Source organism: Leptonychotes weddellii, chromosome 5 (assembly GCF_054177405.1).
Source record: "Leptonychotes weddellii isolate Sample4059 chromosome 5, ASM5417740v2, whole genome shotgun sequence".
Classification (NCBI taxonomy): domain Eukaryota; kingdom Metazoa; phylum Chordata; class Mammalia; order Carnivora; family Phocidae; genus Leptonychotes; species Leptonychotes weddellii.
This window is the reverse complement of record NC_138373.1, coordinates 115,803,987-115,822,163: the sequence shown is the minus strand read 5'-3', so window position 1 is coordinate 115,822,163 and position 18,177 is coordinate 115,803,987. Positions and strand designations below refer to the sequence as shown.

Below are 18,177 nucleotides of genomic sequence, written 5' to 3'. Positions count from 1 at the left end.
AAGAAGTAAAAATAAGTACTGCTAAGAAAAACTGGGAGGAAGAAGCAAAGGTAGGTAAACATCTTTATCTCTCATATAAAGGAGTCCAAACCCCTGTTCAAAGTTGGTAAATCAATGAGATAACTCAAAATAATGAGCATTTATTTAGAATTATAAAAAAACCAAAACAGAACAACTGGAAAACAGAAATAATTAAAATGGTTCTCTTTGGGGAGTGAAACTAGGTAGAAACTAGGGGGACAAGGAAAAGGTGACTTTAGTTTAGCTTCATGTTTTGTGTCTTTTGGTATTGTTGGATCTTTTACTTCCATATGAACATCATACTACTTTAAAGCACATTAAAAATTAGACTAGAAAATCGTTTCCGAGAAACTGAGTGAATTTAACGTTAATACACTACATTAGAAATTTTATAACATTCCTTTAGGTCAACACAGGGTGTTTATTCTAGTACGACAGATGATTTTCTAATGCAGGTGTTGTGTGGAGGAGCCCGGTTAGTGTTTCGTGTAGGACGTACCTGGGGTTGTGGAGCTCTAATCCGGTACGTCTGTGTTCTCCCCATGCGAGGAGAGCGGCGGAGTGGGAAGCTTGCGCACCGCTTGGCCCCGCGAGCGTCGCCTGGTCGCTCTCCGGCAGCTCGGCTCGGCGCCATCTTGCGAACGCCTCTGCGGTTGTCGGATCTCGTGTCCTTCACAGTCTGGCAGCCGCGGCCTCTCTCCACTGCCACCCACAAATTTCTTCTCATTATTTTTAAAGGTAAGGCCCTATATTTACCTCGGTATTTCTTTATTACAAATTTCACATTGGAAAAATGGTATTGCTATTTTTATTAGGATTATTATTTCTCTTGGCGCTTTGGTTTCGAGGTGGCATGGTCCTAAGTGGTCTCTACCTCTGTCTTTCCACCACGAATACTGTTGTTTTTGGGGTGTGATTTGAGGTTTCTATGACATTACTTATATTGAATTATAATAGAAAAATCTGTATTTCTTTGTAAACGCTTTTTTATTATAAAAACTTTCACACACGTACAGAAGTAGGCGCAATAGTATATTGAACGCTTAATGAACTCGTTATCCTATTTCAACAATAATCAGCTCCTAGCCAGTCTTGTTTCATTTATACAGTCTTTTATGTTCTCTCTCACAATATTTTGATGTAAATCCCAGAAACTTTATTTATCATTTTATTTGTAAATATGTATCTCTAAAATGTAAGGAGTCTTTCTGTAACATAACCATAATTCCATTATGATACCTGAAAAGATTAAAAGAATTTCTTCAAACATCCAGTCAATACTTGTATTTGTAATATGTGTATATATTTGACATAAGTTAAAAGAAAATTATTATTGCCCTAGTATTAGAAAACAAAGTGTGTTTTTTTTTTTTTTTAAAGATTTTATTTATTTATTTGAGAGAGAGAGAATGAGAGACAGAGAGCACGAGAGGGAAGAGGGCAGAGGGAGAAGCAGACGCCCCCGCTGAGCAGGGAGCCCGATGCGGGACTCGATCCCGGGACTCCAGGATCATGACCTGAGCCGAAGGCAGTCGCTTAACCAACTGAGCCACCCAGGCGCCCCAAGGACACTTATCTTTTTTTTTTTTTAAGATTTTTATTTATTTATTTGAGAGAGAGAATCAGAGAGAGCACATGAGAGGGGGGAGGGCCAGAGAGAGAAGCAGACTCCCCGCCGAGCAGGGAGCCCGATGCGGGGCTCGATCCCGGGACTCCAGGATCATGACCTGAGCCGAAGGCAGTTGCTTAACCAACTGAGCCACCCAGGCACCCAGAAAACAAAGTGTGTTTGAATTGAAACTTTAAGTTGTGACTCCTCTTCCACTTCCAAATTGAACTATTATTTCTATTAAGTCCAACTCAGAAGGGCATCTTCTTACTCTGAAGATACTGGGCAAGAAACATTCTATCAAGACAGCAACTTATGCCACGGGTGGCTCAGAGGCTGGTAGAGTCAGTAATAACTCTGGCTCCAGCGGCCAAACTTCCCAGAGACCCTGGGAGAGTGGAGGTGACCTTCCCAATGGCAGTTTGCTTAGCAGTTTCACCACTCCAGACTTCTGTGATAACTTCCAATCTTCCAAAAAGGATGACCACCTTCAAGAATATTTGGATTTCTCTGCCAGGTAAAAAGCATCCTTGCTGTTCTCACTTTTTGTAAGAAACTTAGTTTTCAATTTTTCTCACATCACGTCACTGGTCTCATCATTTTCTCAATCCAAACAAAAAATAAAGACAAAACACCAGCTGGATGTGATGCCCCAATATTTCCTTGTTCTTCTTAGCACTTCAACACCCGGATGTTTTGTTTGTCGGATTGATTTTATTTTGACTCTAGGTTGAAGTAAGCAAATACATATAGATATATTTTCTCTCTCTCTCATATGCACAATATCTAACATCTATCATCTATCTATCATCTGTTTATCTGTTGGCAGAGTTCTGGTGTTAAATTACAGACACATCATTTCCTAACCATGTAAGTTTGGGAAAGTTATCTAGTCTCCTCATTTGTCAAATGGGATAGGGTTGCTGGGAAGATTACACGAATTAACGTGTAAAGTGTTTAGTACAGTGACTAGAAAGTATGTGCTCAAGGAAAGTTCCTAATATTATTAATGGCATTTTACTTGCCCAATAAATAATAGTGTACTGTAATAACTGCTTAAAACTTTTAAAGTTGTCAGTATTGATTTTTCTTCATGTTAAACTACCAATAATGCAGTAGTTTCGTGATTTACTTATTTTAGCTTCTATCAGTGGGTGCTGCCTGTGGTAATTACTACTGTGATGTTCTAATGATGCTTTCTTAATTTCCCTCATTCCTTCTATGTTTACTAATTGTTTATTAATTAAAATTCTTTTCAACAGAAGAGTTGTCCCTTCTCCCCCATTCATTTACTAATTTAGTTATATATTAATATCAGTATAGATTCATGGACACTTAGTTTATTGTTTGGGTTATAATCCAATAGTATCATCATTTATTTTGTTATTGTTGTTCTAACTTTGGCCATTAGGAGCTATTTCAAGTTGTCTCCTGCTGTGCCCTTTCAGTATGTTTTGTTGTTGGTTTTTGTTTTGTTTTGTTTTGTTTTGCCACTTCCTTACTTTCTGGCAACACAAGATGCTCCAGTATCATTTACATTTCCTCTACCCTGGCACTGGAGTCAGCCAGGGAAATACCATCTTGAAGAATGATATTTAGAAACCAAGGTCTGGGTGCTAGGTATGCTAAGTATCACTGTTTCTAGTTTTTTTCAATGAATGGAAGTAGGAAATATAAGTAGGTACACTTACTCATGCATGCACATACATATATATTTCTGTTTCTATCTCTCTGCATACATAAAGATAATACTGTGTTATATTGCAGCCTTGACACTTAGTTCTTTTTTTCTGCAACAGTGAGAAATCTTCCTTCCATTATCTGCAGTATGTTTGTGTTTTTGTTCACCTAATATACAAATAAAGTAGTTTTAGAATTAAAAATCTGTACTCTTGGATGAAACAAATTTATCAGAGTACAATGTTTAAATTCTTTTTGTTTTGAGTCTTACAGTATCTAGCAGAACACTGTTTTCCAAAGTTATATCAGCAACTTTTTACTCCATCCTCCTTCATTGTGGTTATAGCATTAATTTGTAATATTCATGTTCAGCATTGCATCTTTCCCACATCCTCACTGATTGGTTTTAGTTTATGGAAGGCAAAACTTACTCAGTGATGTACAGTTCAGTGGATTTTTGCCAAATGCATAGAGTTATATATCCTTCACCACATTTCCATTCTATTCTGTTAGCCCCCCAGTTCCCTGTGCTGTTCCTTTCTAGTCAACACCTCCTCTCGTACCTCAGTGCCTGGTGGCCACTGATTTGTTTCCCATCCCTGTAATTCCAGAGCATTATACAAATGGAATTATATGTAGACTTTTCATCCTGGCTTCTTTCACTTAGCAAAATGCATTTAAGATTTATTCATGTTGTTATGAACGGTTCATTGTTTTTTATTGCTAAATGGCATTTCATTGAATATGAAATGGCATGTACCACACAGTTTATCCATTCACCAGTAAAGAACCTCTGGGTTATTTCCAATTTTGGGTGCTTATGAATAAAGGTGGTATAAATATTTACATGCAGATTTTGTGGGAACATAAGTTTTAATTTTTCCTGAGTAGATACTTAAAAGTGGATTGTTGGATGATATGATTGGTGTATGTTTAAATTTTTTTTAAAGATTTTATTTATTTACTTGAGGGAGAGAGTGAGCATGAGCAGGGGGGAAAGGCAGAGGGAGAAGCAGACTCCCTGCTGAGCAGGGATCCCAACTCAGGGCTCATCTGGGGACCCTGAGATCATGACCTGAGCTGAAGGCAGACGCTTAACTGACTTGGCCACCCAGGTGCTCCGGTGTCTGTGTAAATTTATAAGAAACTGGCTGTACTTTGCATTCTCATAAGCAATGTATGAAAGTTCCACAATGTACCATTTTGTCTTTTCTGTGAATACCCATTGGTCTTCATGGAGAAAGAGCCTTCCCGAGGGTGCACAGTTTTTCAACTTCTGGGACTCCCAGGGGTTTCACACTGTTCCACTACCCCTCATTTGACCTTCACCAGTTTGTCAATTTTTCTGCTTCAACTCTTCTTCCATTTGAGAAAAAGAATATAAAAAATGAATACAAGAATGAAAAAGCACATGGAATAACAAACATCAAATTAAAAGTAGTGATTATCTCTGCTAGGAAGGAAGAAGTACAAGTGGAGATGGAAATAAAAAGCTTCATTGTATTGATAATGTTCCATTTCTTGAGTTGGGTGATGATATGATTATAATATTATCCTTAATACCCTTGGTAATGTTTAAAATCACATGAAATTAAATAATAAACAAATACAACAAAATAAAACTAAATTGTAAACCCAAAGTAGAAGCTAATTTAAAAAATAGTTTCATCAGATATTTTTCTCCCTTACATATGTCTGTATTACTTTAATTTAAATATTAACATATTATTTTTGTACTTAGAAAACACAAATATGTTTTTTAAAAAGTATGAACCTTAGGCTTATTTTTGTAACCCTTGGGCTTCCCAGGTTTCACACATTTCAGTGACTTTGTTGATATGAGAGGTGTCATAAAAGCCTCCCTTGTTTATAAAAAGATCAGGGGAAATCAATTTTCACTATGATGAAGGGTTGAAATTGGGGCAGAGTTTGGGGCTAGACTGATATGGAAAATTTCCAGAATGTCACAAACCTTGGGTTTACTTGAATCGTCCGCTATGTGAAAGCAACATGTTTTGGAATCAGAGATACCACAAAGAGAAATCTGGTCTTCCTTTCTCACTGCATGAAGTTAAACTTTTCTTAACTTCCATTTCCTTAGCTTTTAAGTGGTAATAATAAAAACTCCCCTGTACAATTATTTTGAAGTTTATGGATATCTTAACATGTGACCCAGTTGTGCCCCTTGCTCAAAGAGTTCCAACCATACCTGCCTTCTCTTTATTTCTCCAACGCCCAGCTTATTTCTGCCTTAGGACCTTTACACAAACAGTTTTCTTGGCATGCAGTGCTCTTTCTCCTGATCCTACCATGGCTGCCTCCTTTTTACCATTTAGGTCTCAGTTTACATGGCATTCCCTTGGAGGGACCTTGCCTGACTGTCCAGTCTAAATTAGCTTACATGTCACTCTCTCTTAAACTCTGCATAGCACTTACTATTGTGGTATTTTCTCATTTATTCCAGTTCTTCATCATCTGTTGCCCACCCTACCCCATCTCGACCATCTTGCATTCAGAAGAACACCTAGCACAAAATAGTCAGTGAATATTTGTGGAAAGAAAGAATGAGTAAATAGTAGTCATTCTTTTGTTACTGAGAAGTTCTTAATATTGGTTGGTTCCTACAAGATGCCTTAAGATTGAGGAACAGAAGTTACTCCTTATTCTTTCCCTATCTGCATAAGTCCTACATTCTTTAAAAAATTGTTTTGATCGAAGTTTTTTTCTAAAGTAGTGTATAGAACATTGAGCTTTTTCAGGAGAAGAGACTTTGAATGATGTAGTTTGAGGCAGGCAACCTAAGAGATGATCTTTCTAGACCCCAGGGGATAAGAACCTGAGACGTCTCCTGCTCTCTTATAAATCAAAAGTGAAGGAGGAGAGGTAGAGGTAAATAGAAAACAAGCTAAGGAGCAGAATTTTTGTCATTGATTCAATACAGTAGGTAAGGGATTGGGAGAATCTGAAGAGGTCTTGAGGTTTCTGATTTAGGCCACTGGGTGGATGGTGGTGCTCTTTGGTAAGATAAGAGTACAGGAACGAGAAGAAAAGGAGAACCAAGGGCTGGAGAAGTAGGAAGAACCAGGTGTGGTTCTCCAGGATGTAGGTGGATATATCAAGTGCTCAGGGTCTGGACTGGACTGATAGATCTGGGATTTCTGGTGTTAGCTGAGCAGGGTGTTAGCTGAAGTGGGAGTAGCTGAGATCACTAGGTAGTGTGTGTAGAGAACAGGGACAAGGACTGAACCTCCAGTTACAGGTAGCATTGAAGAACAGAAGGATAAGAGGGGATTAAAAAGAGGTGGCCAGGGTGTCAGGAGGAACAACAGAACAGCATGAGAGAAGCCGAAGGAAGAAATTGAGGCGTGGTCAACAATGTCAGATGCTGAAAGGGGGCGGGTTCTAAGACTGGAAACAAGTCCACTGATTTGCCAATTTGTGGTCACTGGTGACTTCTGGCAGTCACAATTTGAGAGGTGTTGGGGCGGGGGTAGTGCAGAACTTAGATAGCAGTGAGCTGAACAGGGAAGTGAAAAAGAAGAGACAGATCTAGTTTGTCTGGTTCTTTAAGCTGTGGTAATCTGGAGCAGTCCGGTGGTAGTGCTGGGAAAGTGCCGCTTTTTGGCAAGCACGTTACTTACATTGAGGGCTCATTTTAAGCATGATCAACTTGGATCTTTCTCTCTCTTTTTAATCCTATGTAAGCCAGTGTTTTTCTGTCCTGAATGTGTATAATCGTTTTTTAAGAAACCTAAGTGGAGATCTTTAACATCCAAAAGCACCTTGTTAGTTTAAGTCAAATTTTCTTAAACTCATTCTGAAACCTGGTTTCTTCACTATTGGCTTTATAGTCCTGCCTCGACCCTGCTTTTTGAGCTTCCCAGAATTCCCCTAAGGAACTGGAGATGAAGGTGCTCCTGTTACTATAACTTTTAGGCATGGAAAACAAGAATGAGCTCAGTTTTATTCCAGGAAAACAAAATGAAACAAATTTTAACAAGTGTTACGTTTAGTTACTCAAGGAGAAAAATATACCCAGGAGGAGACAGAAACATTTTTATATATAGCTCAGCCAATTGCGTGAAGTTAGTGGTAGTGAATGTTGGTGGGACCTGGAACGCTGGTTACAGTGAGGCAGAATGTGGGCAGAAGATGCTTCCTCCGGGCTGCCTGGCAAGCTGTTCCTGTACCATTTTTGCCTTTTCGCAGACACAGGCTCAGTGTCTGTACCTGAAGAACCTGAACCCAGAGCTGGGGAGGTGTGGACCCCTGTACCCACGGCCCCTGGCCTCTGTGGCATGCTGCCAGGGCCTGGTAGCAGGAGTTGGGGAACCTGCAGCCTGTGCACAGCAGATGAATGGCCAACATGCTTGGGTGTATGCTGACTCATTTTAGAACAACTGATTTGGAGAGCTGCTGGGGTGTGGGTGTTAGTGTACTGTGGTTGATTTTCCAGCATGCTACCAAAAAAGCAGTTGATGGAAGTGACAAGTGATGAAGTCAAAGCACAGTTAGGGTACTGTTCGGAGTCTTACCTAGTAGTGCTTTCCTTTCTAAGACTGCCTTTTGGGATGCCCCAGTAATTAGCACCTGAATTCAGCAACATTTTAGAAATACTGAAATATGAATAGTAAAATTTTTGAGCACTTACCACATGCCAGGCCTGTTTCTAAATGTTTCATGTGCATTAAATAATTTACTCCTTACAACCACCCTCTGAGGCAGATACAATTGTCAGGTCCATTTTGCAGTCAGAGCAGCTGAAGCTTGGGGATTAGAAGTAACTATCCTCAGGATACTAGGGAATCCATGGTGGAGCATGACATTGAAACCCAGGTCTGATTTAAGTCTACGTTCTTAACTATGAAATGCTAATGAGAGGTTAGTTTCATTTAAACAGAAACCAGGGGGCTATGCTTAATATTCTGCAACTGCAATTTCTATATCTCTTCCTGATTTTTTCCTCATAACATATACACAAAAGAGAAGATGAGTGTTTGTCTATTTACTTTGAAAATGAACTCTAAATTATGATTAAATTAGGCACATGAAGAAGGGACTATAATCTTTTTACATATGATGAATAGATGAGTCCCTTTATTTTTTCAGGTGTTTAATTCCTGCTCAAGGATGTTCTGTAGGTCACCTCTTGCTCTGGAGGGAGAAGCAGGTGAGCTTCCTTGGGTGGGGCTGGGCCTTGCCTCTGGGGAGGCCCAGGGATTCCTTAAGACAAGAGTCTATCAGAGAATCCTGGTTCCATAGAGAGAGAATAGTTAACAAGAAGAGACAGCTGAGGGTGAGTGAATTACTCCAATGGCAAAATTTAGTATTTCAGATATGACATTTAATCGTCTGTAAAGTCTTTTGTTGATTCTGTCTGAGAGTTATGGGCATCTTTTTTCCATGGGCCTACTGTCCTTATGCAGTCTGAGGTGGGGGAGCAGTTAGGGGCAGAGGGCTTTTACCCACATGTCTGAGGCATCAGTATGATTCTAAAACAGAAACTTTTTTTTAATTAAACAAAATTTTTTAACTGCTTAAATTATTAAAGTGTGAATGGCTACCTTCTTTTTGGACCAAATGCTAGAAATTAGCGCCCCCCTGCCTAAATTGTTCTCCCACTACACTGAGAACTCTCTGAGGAGTAGTCTTGCTCCCCACCTACCTCTTCTAGGTCTCTGGTCCTTCCCTCTCCAATCACCAACAGGTAGGGCTGGGCTGCTCTGGTCACCCTGTCATCTCTTGGGGGCCATCTTCACACTCTCCCCTTGACCCCTGCTCTCCCAGTGGCCAGCCTGTATGAACTGTGGGGCAGGCCCTTCCATAATTCCCTGTAACACAACTGAGACCAAACACATAAGTAGTACAATTTAAATAACCACTTTTCTAACTGTGGCTTTTCTTAGAGCCCTCAAAATTGCTTAGCTTCCAGTTGGCCACCACCTAGCAGAGACCAGTTCCTCCCCATCACCCCACCTATAGGAAGGTCCCAAGTAATGGAAACCCTGCAAAATTCCCCTAGGCCCCAGAGACAAGAAGCAGAGTTTCCCACATTCTGTGTAAAGCCACCATGTTGATTATACTCTCTATACTGGAGTTAACGTCTCTCCACAGTGAGTATCCAACTGGGAATATCCATTTCTTTAAAGGAAAAACCTACCCCTATTTGGTGTAGGTTTAACTTTCAGCTCCCCCAAATCATCAGAACACCTGAATCACACATTAGTGCTTCCCAGCTTCTGGGCTTTTCCTTTTTTTTTTTTTAAGATTTTATTTATTTATTTGACAGAGAGAGAGACAGCGAGAGAGGGAACACAAGCAGGGGGAGGGGAGAGGGAGAAACAGGCTTCACACGGAGCAGGGAGCCCGACGCGGGGCTCGATCCCAGGACCCTGGGATCACGACCTGAGCCGAAGGCAGATGCTTAACGTCTGAGCCACCCAGGCGCCCCTGGGCTTTTCTTAAATAAAGTTTCAATAGGTCTCTGCCCACTACCCTGGGTCACAGGGTCCCAAACCCCACCAGTGTCCTTTTCATGATCTTTCCTTCAGCAGGACAGAAAGGAGGTTCAAGCACACACTTCCTCATGTAGGTATCTTCCTCTCAATATCCTAGCTCCTACAAAGAACTCAAACATCAACACATCCCATTCTGCAAGGAGGCCCAAATAGGATATAGGTTTAATAGGACAGACAGCATGCTTACTGAGAAGGAAACATTTCTCTCTCTGAAACATAATTTGTAGGAATAAGGATTTGTTAAAAACACTCCCAGGTGACATTATATGGTACAGTGTCTCATTTTGAATGGTGACCAGCACACAGAGGTACTCAGTAAATATGGAGTGAATAAAGGTAGTGTTGACATTAGGGATGTTTCAGTGCTTTTGGGTCTTCCCCAAGCAAGGTGGGTGGATGTGTGCTTCCTATCTGCGTAACAGCAGAGCCTCTCTCAAATATTTTTTTTTCTTTTGCTTTTCTCAGAACATAGAGACTGACACAAAAATGAATTCAAATTTCTAGTCTAGAAGACAGAAGTTTGCTAATTTTAAAATGGTTATTTCCCCCATTTATTTCAGAATCAGCATTTACTAATATTTTTGTTATTTTAATGTAGTTGAAGTGGAAAGAATACCAGATGTAGAATTGTTTGACCAGGATTTGGATCCTGGTTCTGTACTTCATTAGCTTTGTGATGCGGGACAAATTATAACCTCCCTGAAGTTCAGCCTCTTCATCTTTTTTTTTTTTTTTAAAGATTTTATTTATTTATTTGAGATAGAATGAGAGAGAGAGAGAGAGAGCACATGAGAGGGGGGAGGGTCAGAGGGAGAAGCAGACTCCCTGCTGAGCAGGGAGCCCGATGCGGGACTCGATCCCGGGACTCCAGGATCATGACCTGAGCCGAAGGCAGTCGCTTAACCAACTGAGCCACCCAGGTGCCCCAGCCTCTTCATCTTAAAATGGAAATTGTTATATCATGAAAACTAAATAATAATATGATATTATTTGGGAAGAATAAAGTGCTATACATATGTAAATTAGAGTATTGTTGTTATTGTTGTAATTACTCAAGCTTTCACTCATTTCATGGCTTCCAACTTCATCATATTTTGAGACAAATTGCTCCAAGAAGAATGTAATGGAAGGCTAAACGTTTCTATTTCCTTTTTTTAGCTTCTGTGTCTTGTTATTCGTTTTTTTTCCTCAAAGATTTTACTTATTTATTTGTCAAAGAGAGAGAGAGCGCGAGAGCAAGTGCGCACAAGCAGGGGGAGCGGCAGGCAGTGGGAGAAGCAGGCTCTCCGCTGAGCAGGGAGCCCGATGTGGGACTCGATCCCAGGACCCTGGGACCATGACCTGAGCTGAAGGCAGAGTGTCTTACCATTCTTTATCCCAAAGACATTAGCAAAGCTAGTTGATATTCCTTTTCCTCAATTGTACAACTATTTATTGAGCAGTTACTATAGACTAGATGCTAATCTAGGTGTTGGGGGAAAATATGAAGATAATGTATAAATTGTTCCGGACCTTGTGGGGTTGTAATCTAAATCTGTAAGGCAGATTTTTGACCATGTAATTCGATAATTAACTAAGTGCAATTGGGCTGGTGTTCTGAAAGAAAAGAATTGAGACCAGTGTCCTCTGGTGGCTAGTCTGACCAGGCATCTCCTGCAATGGCTCCCTCATTTCTGGCCTTGCCAGTGCCTTCTATAGCAGGACTTGGGAGTCTTTGGTCACATTAGCTCCTTGCATCAGAGGATCTCAGGACCTCCTCCCAGGGCCAGTTAGCCCCCATCGAGTTCATCTCCATTTAAAATGGCTTCTGGGTTCTTTGCAACTTGGACAACTACATGTTTCCTATGCTGCTCAAGGTTAACTTGTTTCTGGACCTTCAGCAATAGCTATGTGTCTGCAAAAAGTTTTAAGGGAACTTGCTCAAAGCCCTCCTCAGTTGCACTGGGGATATCTGCCAGTGCAATCCTCTATAATGTCTTGGGATAGGGATCAGGTTTTTGACGTCTTTCTCTGCTCAGGGTGGGCCATCAGACTCCCAGAGGTCAGGAGTGTAGAGCCTAGGGCTTACCCCTCAGACTGTAATATGATCCAGGGTTATGAAATGTTCTGTTGACTGACATGTAGAAATATATTCATACCAGTTAGGGATGATGTGGGTTTATTGGAGAGAGTGCTGGATTAGTTATCAGCAGACTGACCTTATCACCAATCAGCTCTGTGACCTGGAGTAAGACTTCAGTTCTGTGGTTCTCAAGTGTGACACCTGTAAAATGAATATATTCATCACTTAACTGATCTTTATTAAATTGGACTAGACATTTATATATACACATATTTTTTGTAATCTAAATTATTTGGACCTTGGATTTTTTTATCCTTAGAATATATATTATTTAGTGACTGGAAGAACAAAATGACATATGTGCCTCATGGTGCATGTTATAGATTGAATATTTATGTCCCCCCTTCAAATTCATATGTTGAAGCTCTTACCCCCAATGTGATGGTATTTGAAGATGAGATCTTGGGGAGATAATTAGGGTTGGATGAGATCATGAGGATAGACCCTGGTCTGATGGTTTTAGTGCTCTTATAAGAAGAAATACCAGGGATCTCTCTCTCTCTCTCTGCATGCACAAAGAAGTCATGTGAGCACATGGCAAATGGCTCTCACTTACAAACGAAGAGAAAAGGACTCAGAATGAAGCCAGCCTTGCTAGCACCTTGATCTTGGACTCCCCGGCCTTCAACTCTGGAGAAATAAATTTCTGTTGTTTAAGCCTTCCAGGACTGTGATAGCAGCCCAAGTAGACTAATACAGTGTATAACAACATCTGCAAACATTTATTATAAAATAACTAACCAGATGATCATAAAGTAATTTTTTTCTCATTCAAAGTTATGCAACATCATGATAGAGTCATAAATATCTTTCAAATATTCTAACCCTGCTTTCTCTTTCAAGAATTCACAGTGACATCAACCTCCAGGGTGGAAATGCTGAATTCTGCTTAACAGAATCTAATTAATAAAATGGTAACATAATCATCAATGCATTTTGTAAGTTTTAACACTGGCATATTTTTTTCACTATTCTGCTTTCCACTTTTTAAAATCATGGTGGGGGGGCGCCTGGGTGGCTCAGTCGTTAAGCGTCTGCCTTCGGCTCAGGTCATGATCCCAGGGTCCTGGGATCGAGCCCCGCATCGGGCTCCCTGCTCAGCTGGGAGTCTGCTTCTCCCTCTCCCTCTGCCCCTGCTTGTGTTCCCTCCTTCGCTGTGTCTCTCTCTGTCAAATAAATAAATAAAAAAAATAATAAAAAAAAAATCATGGTGGGGATCATGAATGCCATTCACAAGCAAAATTTTCTAGTTCCTTTTAAAATGTCAGGGAAGAAAAAAATTTACCCTTTGATCTCCTGTATTTTCTCTTTCTTTGGCCTAGTAAGTTTCATTTTAGCAAGGGAGAAGCAGTAGAAGAGAAGATGTCTAATAAAACTTTTGGAGCTCCAGAGAATGATGAAAAAGACTATGAATCCAATTGCATGGGCTTCTCAAATTAGACCAGAGGTAAAATGATGTGCTTTGAGTTTGTTGTTGCATAAAAAAAGAGTTTTCGGATTTACATTGAATATTTGTTGGGAATGTAGCTAAAATAATTCATGTAAACTATTAATGAATGGCTAGGCTATTCAGAGAGAAAGATGAATGAAAACATAAATGCATAGATGCAGTGATAACATAATATATTGTTTTCTTTACTTTCCTACCCCGTGATTTGCATTTTCTTCAGTTATGAGTTTGGCTTTATACATACTTCTTTTTCTTTTCTAAGTCTTGATTTGTGATGTAAATATCAACCTTATATTAACAAAGGAACATTTTTCTCCGTTTTTTTTTTTTCTTTTAATTTTTCTCAGTTTTAAGAGTTTTATTGCCTGGATTTTTTGTTTATCAAGGAAGAAAATGGGAACTTTAAGGCCTTGCTGCTGGTAAGAGTTAATTTTTGGGGCGCCTGGGTGGCTCAGTTGGTTAAGCGACTGCCTTCGGCTCAGGTCATGATCCTGGAGTCCCGGAATCGAGTCCCGCATCGGGCTCCCTGCTCTGCAGGGAGTCTGCTTCTCCCTCTGACCCTCCCCCCTCTCATGTGCTCTCTCTCTCATTCTCTCTGTCTCAAATAAATAAATAAAATCTTAAAAAAAAAAAGTTAATTTTTGGATATGTAAGTTAGTTAAATGGCTAGTGGTGGGAGCCAGCTTATTTCAGATAGTCATAGATTCTGAAACTATACATGATATTTTTATAGACATGGCTATTTTCTCCCCAAGAATTGAATTTAAACTGCGAACATAATTCTAATCTCATATCAGGTGATCAAGTACAGGGGAAGAACTGTTCCAGTGTTTGCTTTCTGAGTCAAAAAAATCAAACAGCAGAAAACCTCGCACCCATTCTAATTTATCACAGTTCTTACTGCTTTTTTATAACAAGGCCTTATCACCCATACCTTATTTATGTTTTCATTTTTAAACAAATCTAAAGTTATATATTTGGGGTGGTTTTCAATGTGGAAACATCTTAATCTCTTTTCTTTCTGAGAGCTCTGGGCAGATCAGCCCACTTATAAAGTAGCATCAGTTATGTTTAACAAAGGAAATATTTTCTCACTTTTTTTGTGAGACTTTTATAAATGTTTTTGCCCATATCAGCATCTAACTTCTTTTTTATTATGATCTAAATTCTTTCTCTCTCTCTTTTTATTCTTTTTTTTTTTCCAGTTTCCTCTAATTACACCTTTAGGTGACATATCTCATCAAATACATGAGCGTTGAGCTGATTTGCCAGAAGGGAGAGGTTGCATTTCATTCAGAGCCACATATATCAAAAGGAAGCTCAAGCTTTGACTATCTGGATGTTATGTAGCTTTTGAAAAGATTTCAAATCCTTACAATTCCAGTATTTTCCCCTTTCACCCCATTCAGTTGACTTGATTTCTCCTTTTCTATTCTCCACCTTCTTTTTCATCAACTTTCTTCTCTCCTTTAGTTGCCTCTTTGCATCGGAAGCAATCTGTTAAGAAATCCCTACTACTTTCCCTGAGGTAGGACCCTAAAGTGAAGGTTGGGTTAGCTTCTGAAGCCAGCTGCAATCTACTCATGCTCATTTTGATCTGAGTGGGAGCTTTGGACTGTCATTGGAGCTGGTATTCAGACATTTAATAAATATTTATATGCCAGTATATAATAAATTCTATATGCCAGGTATACAGTGGGAACCAGACAAATTCTCATATCCTCTTGGGCCTGTGTTCTGATGAGGGAGCCAGATAATAAATAAGTGTGTAAATGGGTACTGTAAAGGGAGGTAGCTGGGAGGAACTATCAAGTAGGATTGGTTATTGGAGAAACAGAGTCTACCTGAGAAGATGACCTTTGAGGCTGAATGACTGGGAAGGAATCATTCATAATGTGTGTGTGTGGTGGGGGAGTGTTCTGAATGAGAACAGCAAATGCAAGGTCTCTGAGAAAGGGTGAGCCACGAGTGTTTGAGAACCAGCTCTGAGGCCAGTGTTAGAGGGGAGGGGGAACACTGTAGCTGAGAAAATAAGCAGACTTAGAGAAATAAAAACAAGAAACATTATGTTGCTTAGAGAAATAAAAACAAGAAACATTATGTTTACAACATAATTCATTTGGGACAAAATAGGCAAGAATGCTACCGGATATTCAAAAAGGGAAGCATCCTGTGGCCCGGGCATCAGTGAGGAAGGCTTCCTGGCAGAGGATGGCCTTGAGCTGTTCTCCTTCATTCATTTACTGATTTTGTGTTTGTTCAGTGCCAAATAGGTTCCAGGCTCTGTGGTAGGTAGTAGAGATACACTGATGTGCAAAACAGACCAAACATTTTGTCCATGAACTTTTACTACCTAGTAGGGGGAGAGAGGTAAAGCAAATAATTACACAAGTAAATATATAATTACACACTGTGAAGAATGCTGCACAAGTACAATGTAGCACATGTACAGGAAGAGTCTAGACCTAATATAGCCTGGAGCATGGCGGATCATGGGAAGGTAATGCTCAGAGAATGACCACATGACTTTGAGCTGGCCAGGCAGGGGTGTGCAAGAGCTGTCTGGGTATTGGCAACAGACAGTGGGGAGGCCTAGGTGGAATGAGTCAGAAAACTGAAATGCAGTAGTGTGGCTGAGCACAGCAAGGGGAGGTGGGGTTGGACTTCCCCAAATGCGCCTACACCAGATCATGTGGAGTTTTGGATTTTAAATTTTATTCTAAAAACAGTGGGAAGCAATGAAAATAAGGGAGTATCATAATCAGATTGGTGGTTTGAGATGCTCATGTTCCAGGCTCTATAGGAAAAAGTATTGGAAGAGGTCAAAAGAGGAAGTGGGGAACTAATTGAGAGGTCATTGCAAGAGTCCAAGTTTAGGATGAAGCTGGCTTAGTCTAGAGTGGTGACAGTGGAGATCAAGAGGAAGAGGAGGTTTGTTTTTGAAATATTTTCATAAGGCAAATCTCAGGTGACAAGCAGAATTTTCATTTATGTGGTGAAAAAATTAGAAATACAAAGAAAACAAAGCCCCCAATTTATACATTCTAACAGTGAAGTGTACTTCAGCCAGAAATCCAGGCATTGTCACTGCAGATTTTGCATGTCAGCAATAATTGTTTTATTTTTGTGAAGTCTTTGGGAGTTTGATTTGCTGCTTTCATACAAATTGGAAGATAGCAATGTACTTATTTTTTTCAACAAATAGAACTCCTACCATGTGCTAAGAACAGTTACAAGTGCTGGGAACACGGGTGAGTGAATAGGTCAGATCTCTTTTTTTGAAGAGCTTGTATTCTGGTAAAACTTAACCTTTCTGTGTATCCTTTTAAGAAATATATATTTTGACCAAAAGAAAATGAGAGTGATATGTTTCTTAAATACCTTAGTTTGATATAGGAAGGTATAAAATAATTTTTGAATTCCTATGAGATGGACTCCAAACTTCTGTTAAAAAATTTTTAAAAAGTTGGGGCACCTGGGTGACTCAGTTGATTAAGTGTCTGTCTTCGGCTCAGGTCATGATCTCGGGGTCTTGGGATTGAGCCCTGTGTCGGGCTCCCTGCTCAGTCAGAAGTCTGCTTCTCCCTCTTCCTTTGCCCCTCCCCACCCCCCCACCCCTCTTGTGCTTGCTCGCTCGCTCTCTGTCTCAAATGGATAAATAAAATCTTTAAAAAAATTTTTTAAATTTAAAAAGTAAATAAATTAATATGCAAATAACTTACTGGGAAAGTATTTTCCACAAAACTAATGAAGAAACTATATTACCGTAGAAAGATCTTGCATAAATCATTAAATAAAGTAGAATCTCCCAACAGAAAAGCTGACTAAAGATAAAAAAATACAGTTAAAATAAGTAATACAAATAGCTTCCAAATAGAAAAAATTGACCTTAGTAGTAATAAAAGAAATGCAAGTTAAATCAACTAGGTGGTATTTTCTCCTTTAATACTAGCAAAGATTTCTCCTTTCTGAATCATGATGCTAAGTGGTAGGTGGGAGTGGCTGAACCAGTGTGATTTGGGGTAACTTTTCTGGAAAGCAGTTTGGCAATATGCATGGTAGGCTTAAAGTGTTAAGTCCTTTTTCTTAATTCTACTTTTAGGTATATAACCTAAAATAGTTAACAATATAGATAAAGCTTTCTATAAATATAAGTGGGTAAAGCATTCAAGGTAGAGCACAGATATTGAACTTGGGAGGTCAGAAAATTGACTTTGTGATCTGAATTGTAATTAGGCTTTTAAGAACTTCTGGAGATTTCATTTTGATCAACTGTGAATGGATTGAACAGCCTCAGGAAAGAGCTACACCATCCAAGTTGGAATCTCCATTTCCTGGTTGGGTGAAGTTGTTATACTGATTTAGTCTCAAAATAGGACTGTAGAACTTAGGGCTTCCTTACTCTCCTGCCTTCAAAGAGCTGCACCAAGCTTCTTTTAGTCAGTGATTGGGTCAGAGCCTAAACATACCTACTAGAAGCTCTCTGCTGCCATCTCCAGTCCTCTCCTCTCTCTCTGTCCTACCTTCCACCTCCATTCCAGATTTTGGAACCCCAACACACACACACACACACACACACACACACACACACGGGGGGGGTGGGGGAGTGGTGGTAGAAATAAAACAGTGGATTTCGAATCAATAATAATTGGTAATGCTTGTATAGTGTCTATGTCAGCACTGTGTATACTGTGTATATTATACATACATAATATTTACATATTTGCATGTATTAACTAATCCAATCCTAACAATAGCAAAATAATAGTATCATGAG

General features: G+C 39.6%; 1 protein-coding gene across 1 annotated transcript in view; it reads left to right on the top strand.

The window, feature by feature from the left end:
- The first annotated feature begins 508 nt into the window (after positions 1-508).
- Positions 509-18,177, top strand: part of LOC145721835 (uncharacterized) — a 112,857-nt gene continuing 95,188 nt past the window's right edge. Inside the window, exon 1 of the mRNA XM_081822028.1 lies at positions 509-759. Within this exon, the coding sequence (XP_081678154.1) occupies positions 564-759 (196 nt within the window). The 5' untranslated portion in view covers positions 509-563. The remainder of the gene's footprint in view (positions 760-18,177) is intronic.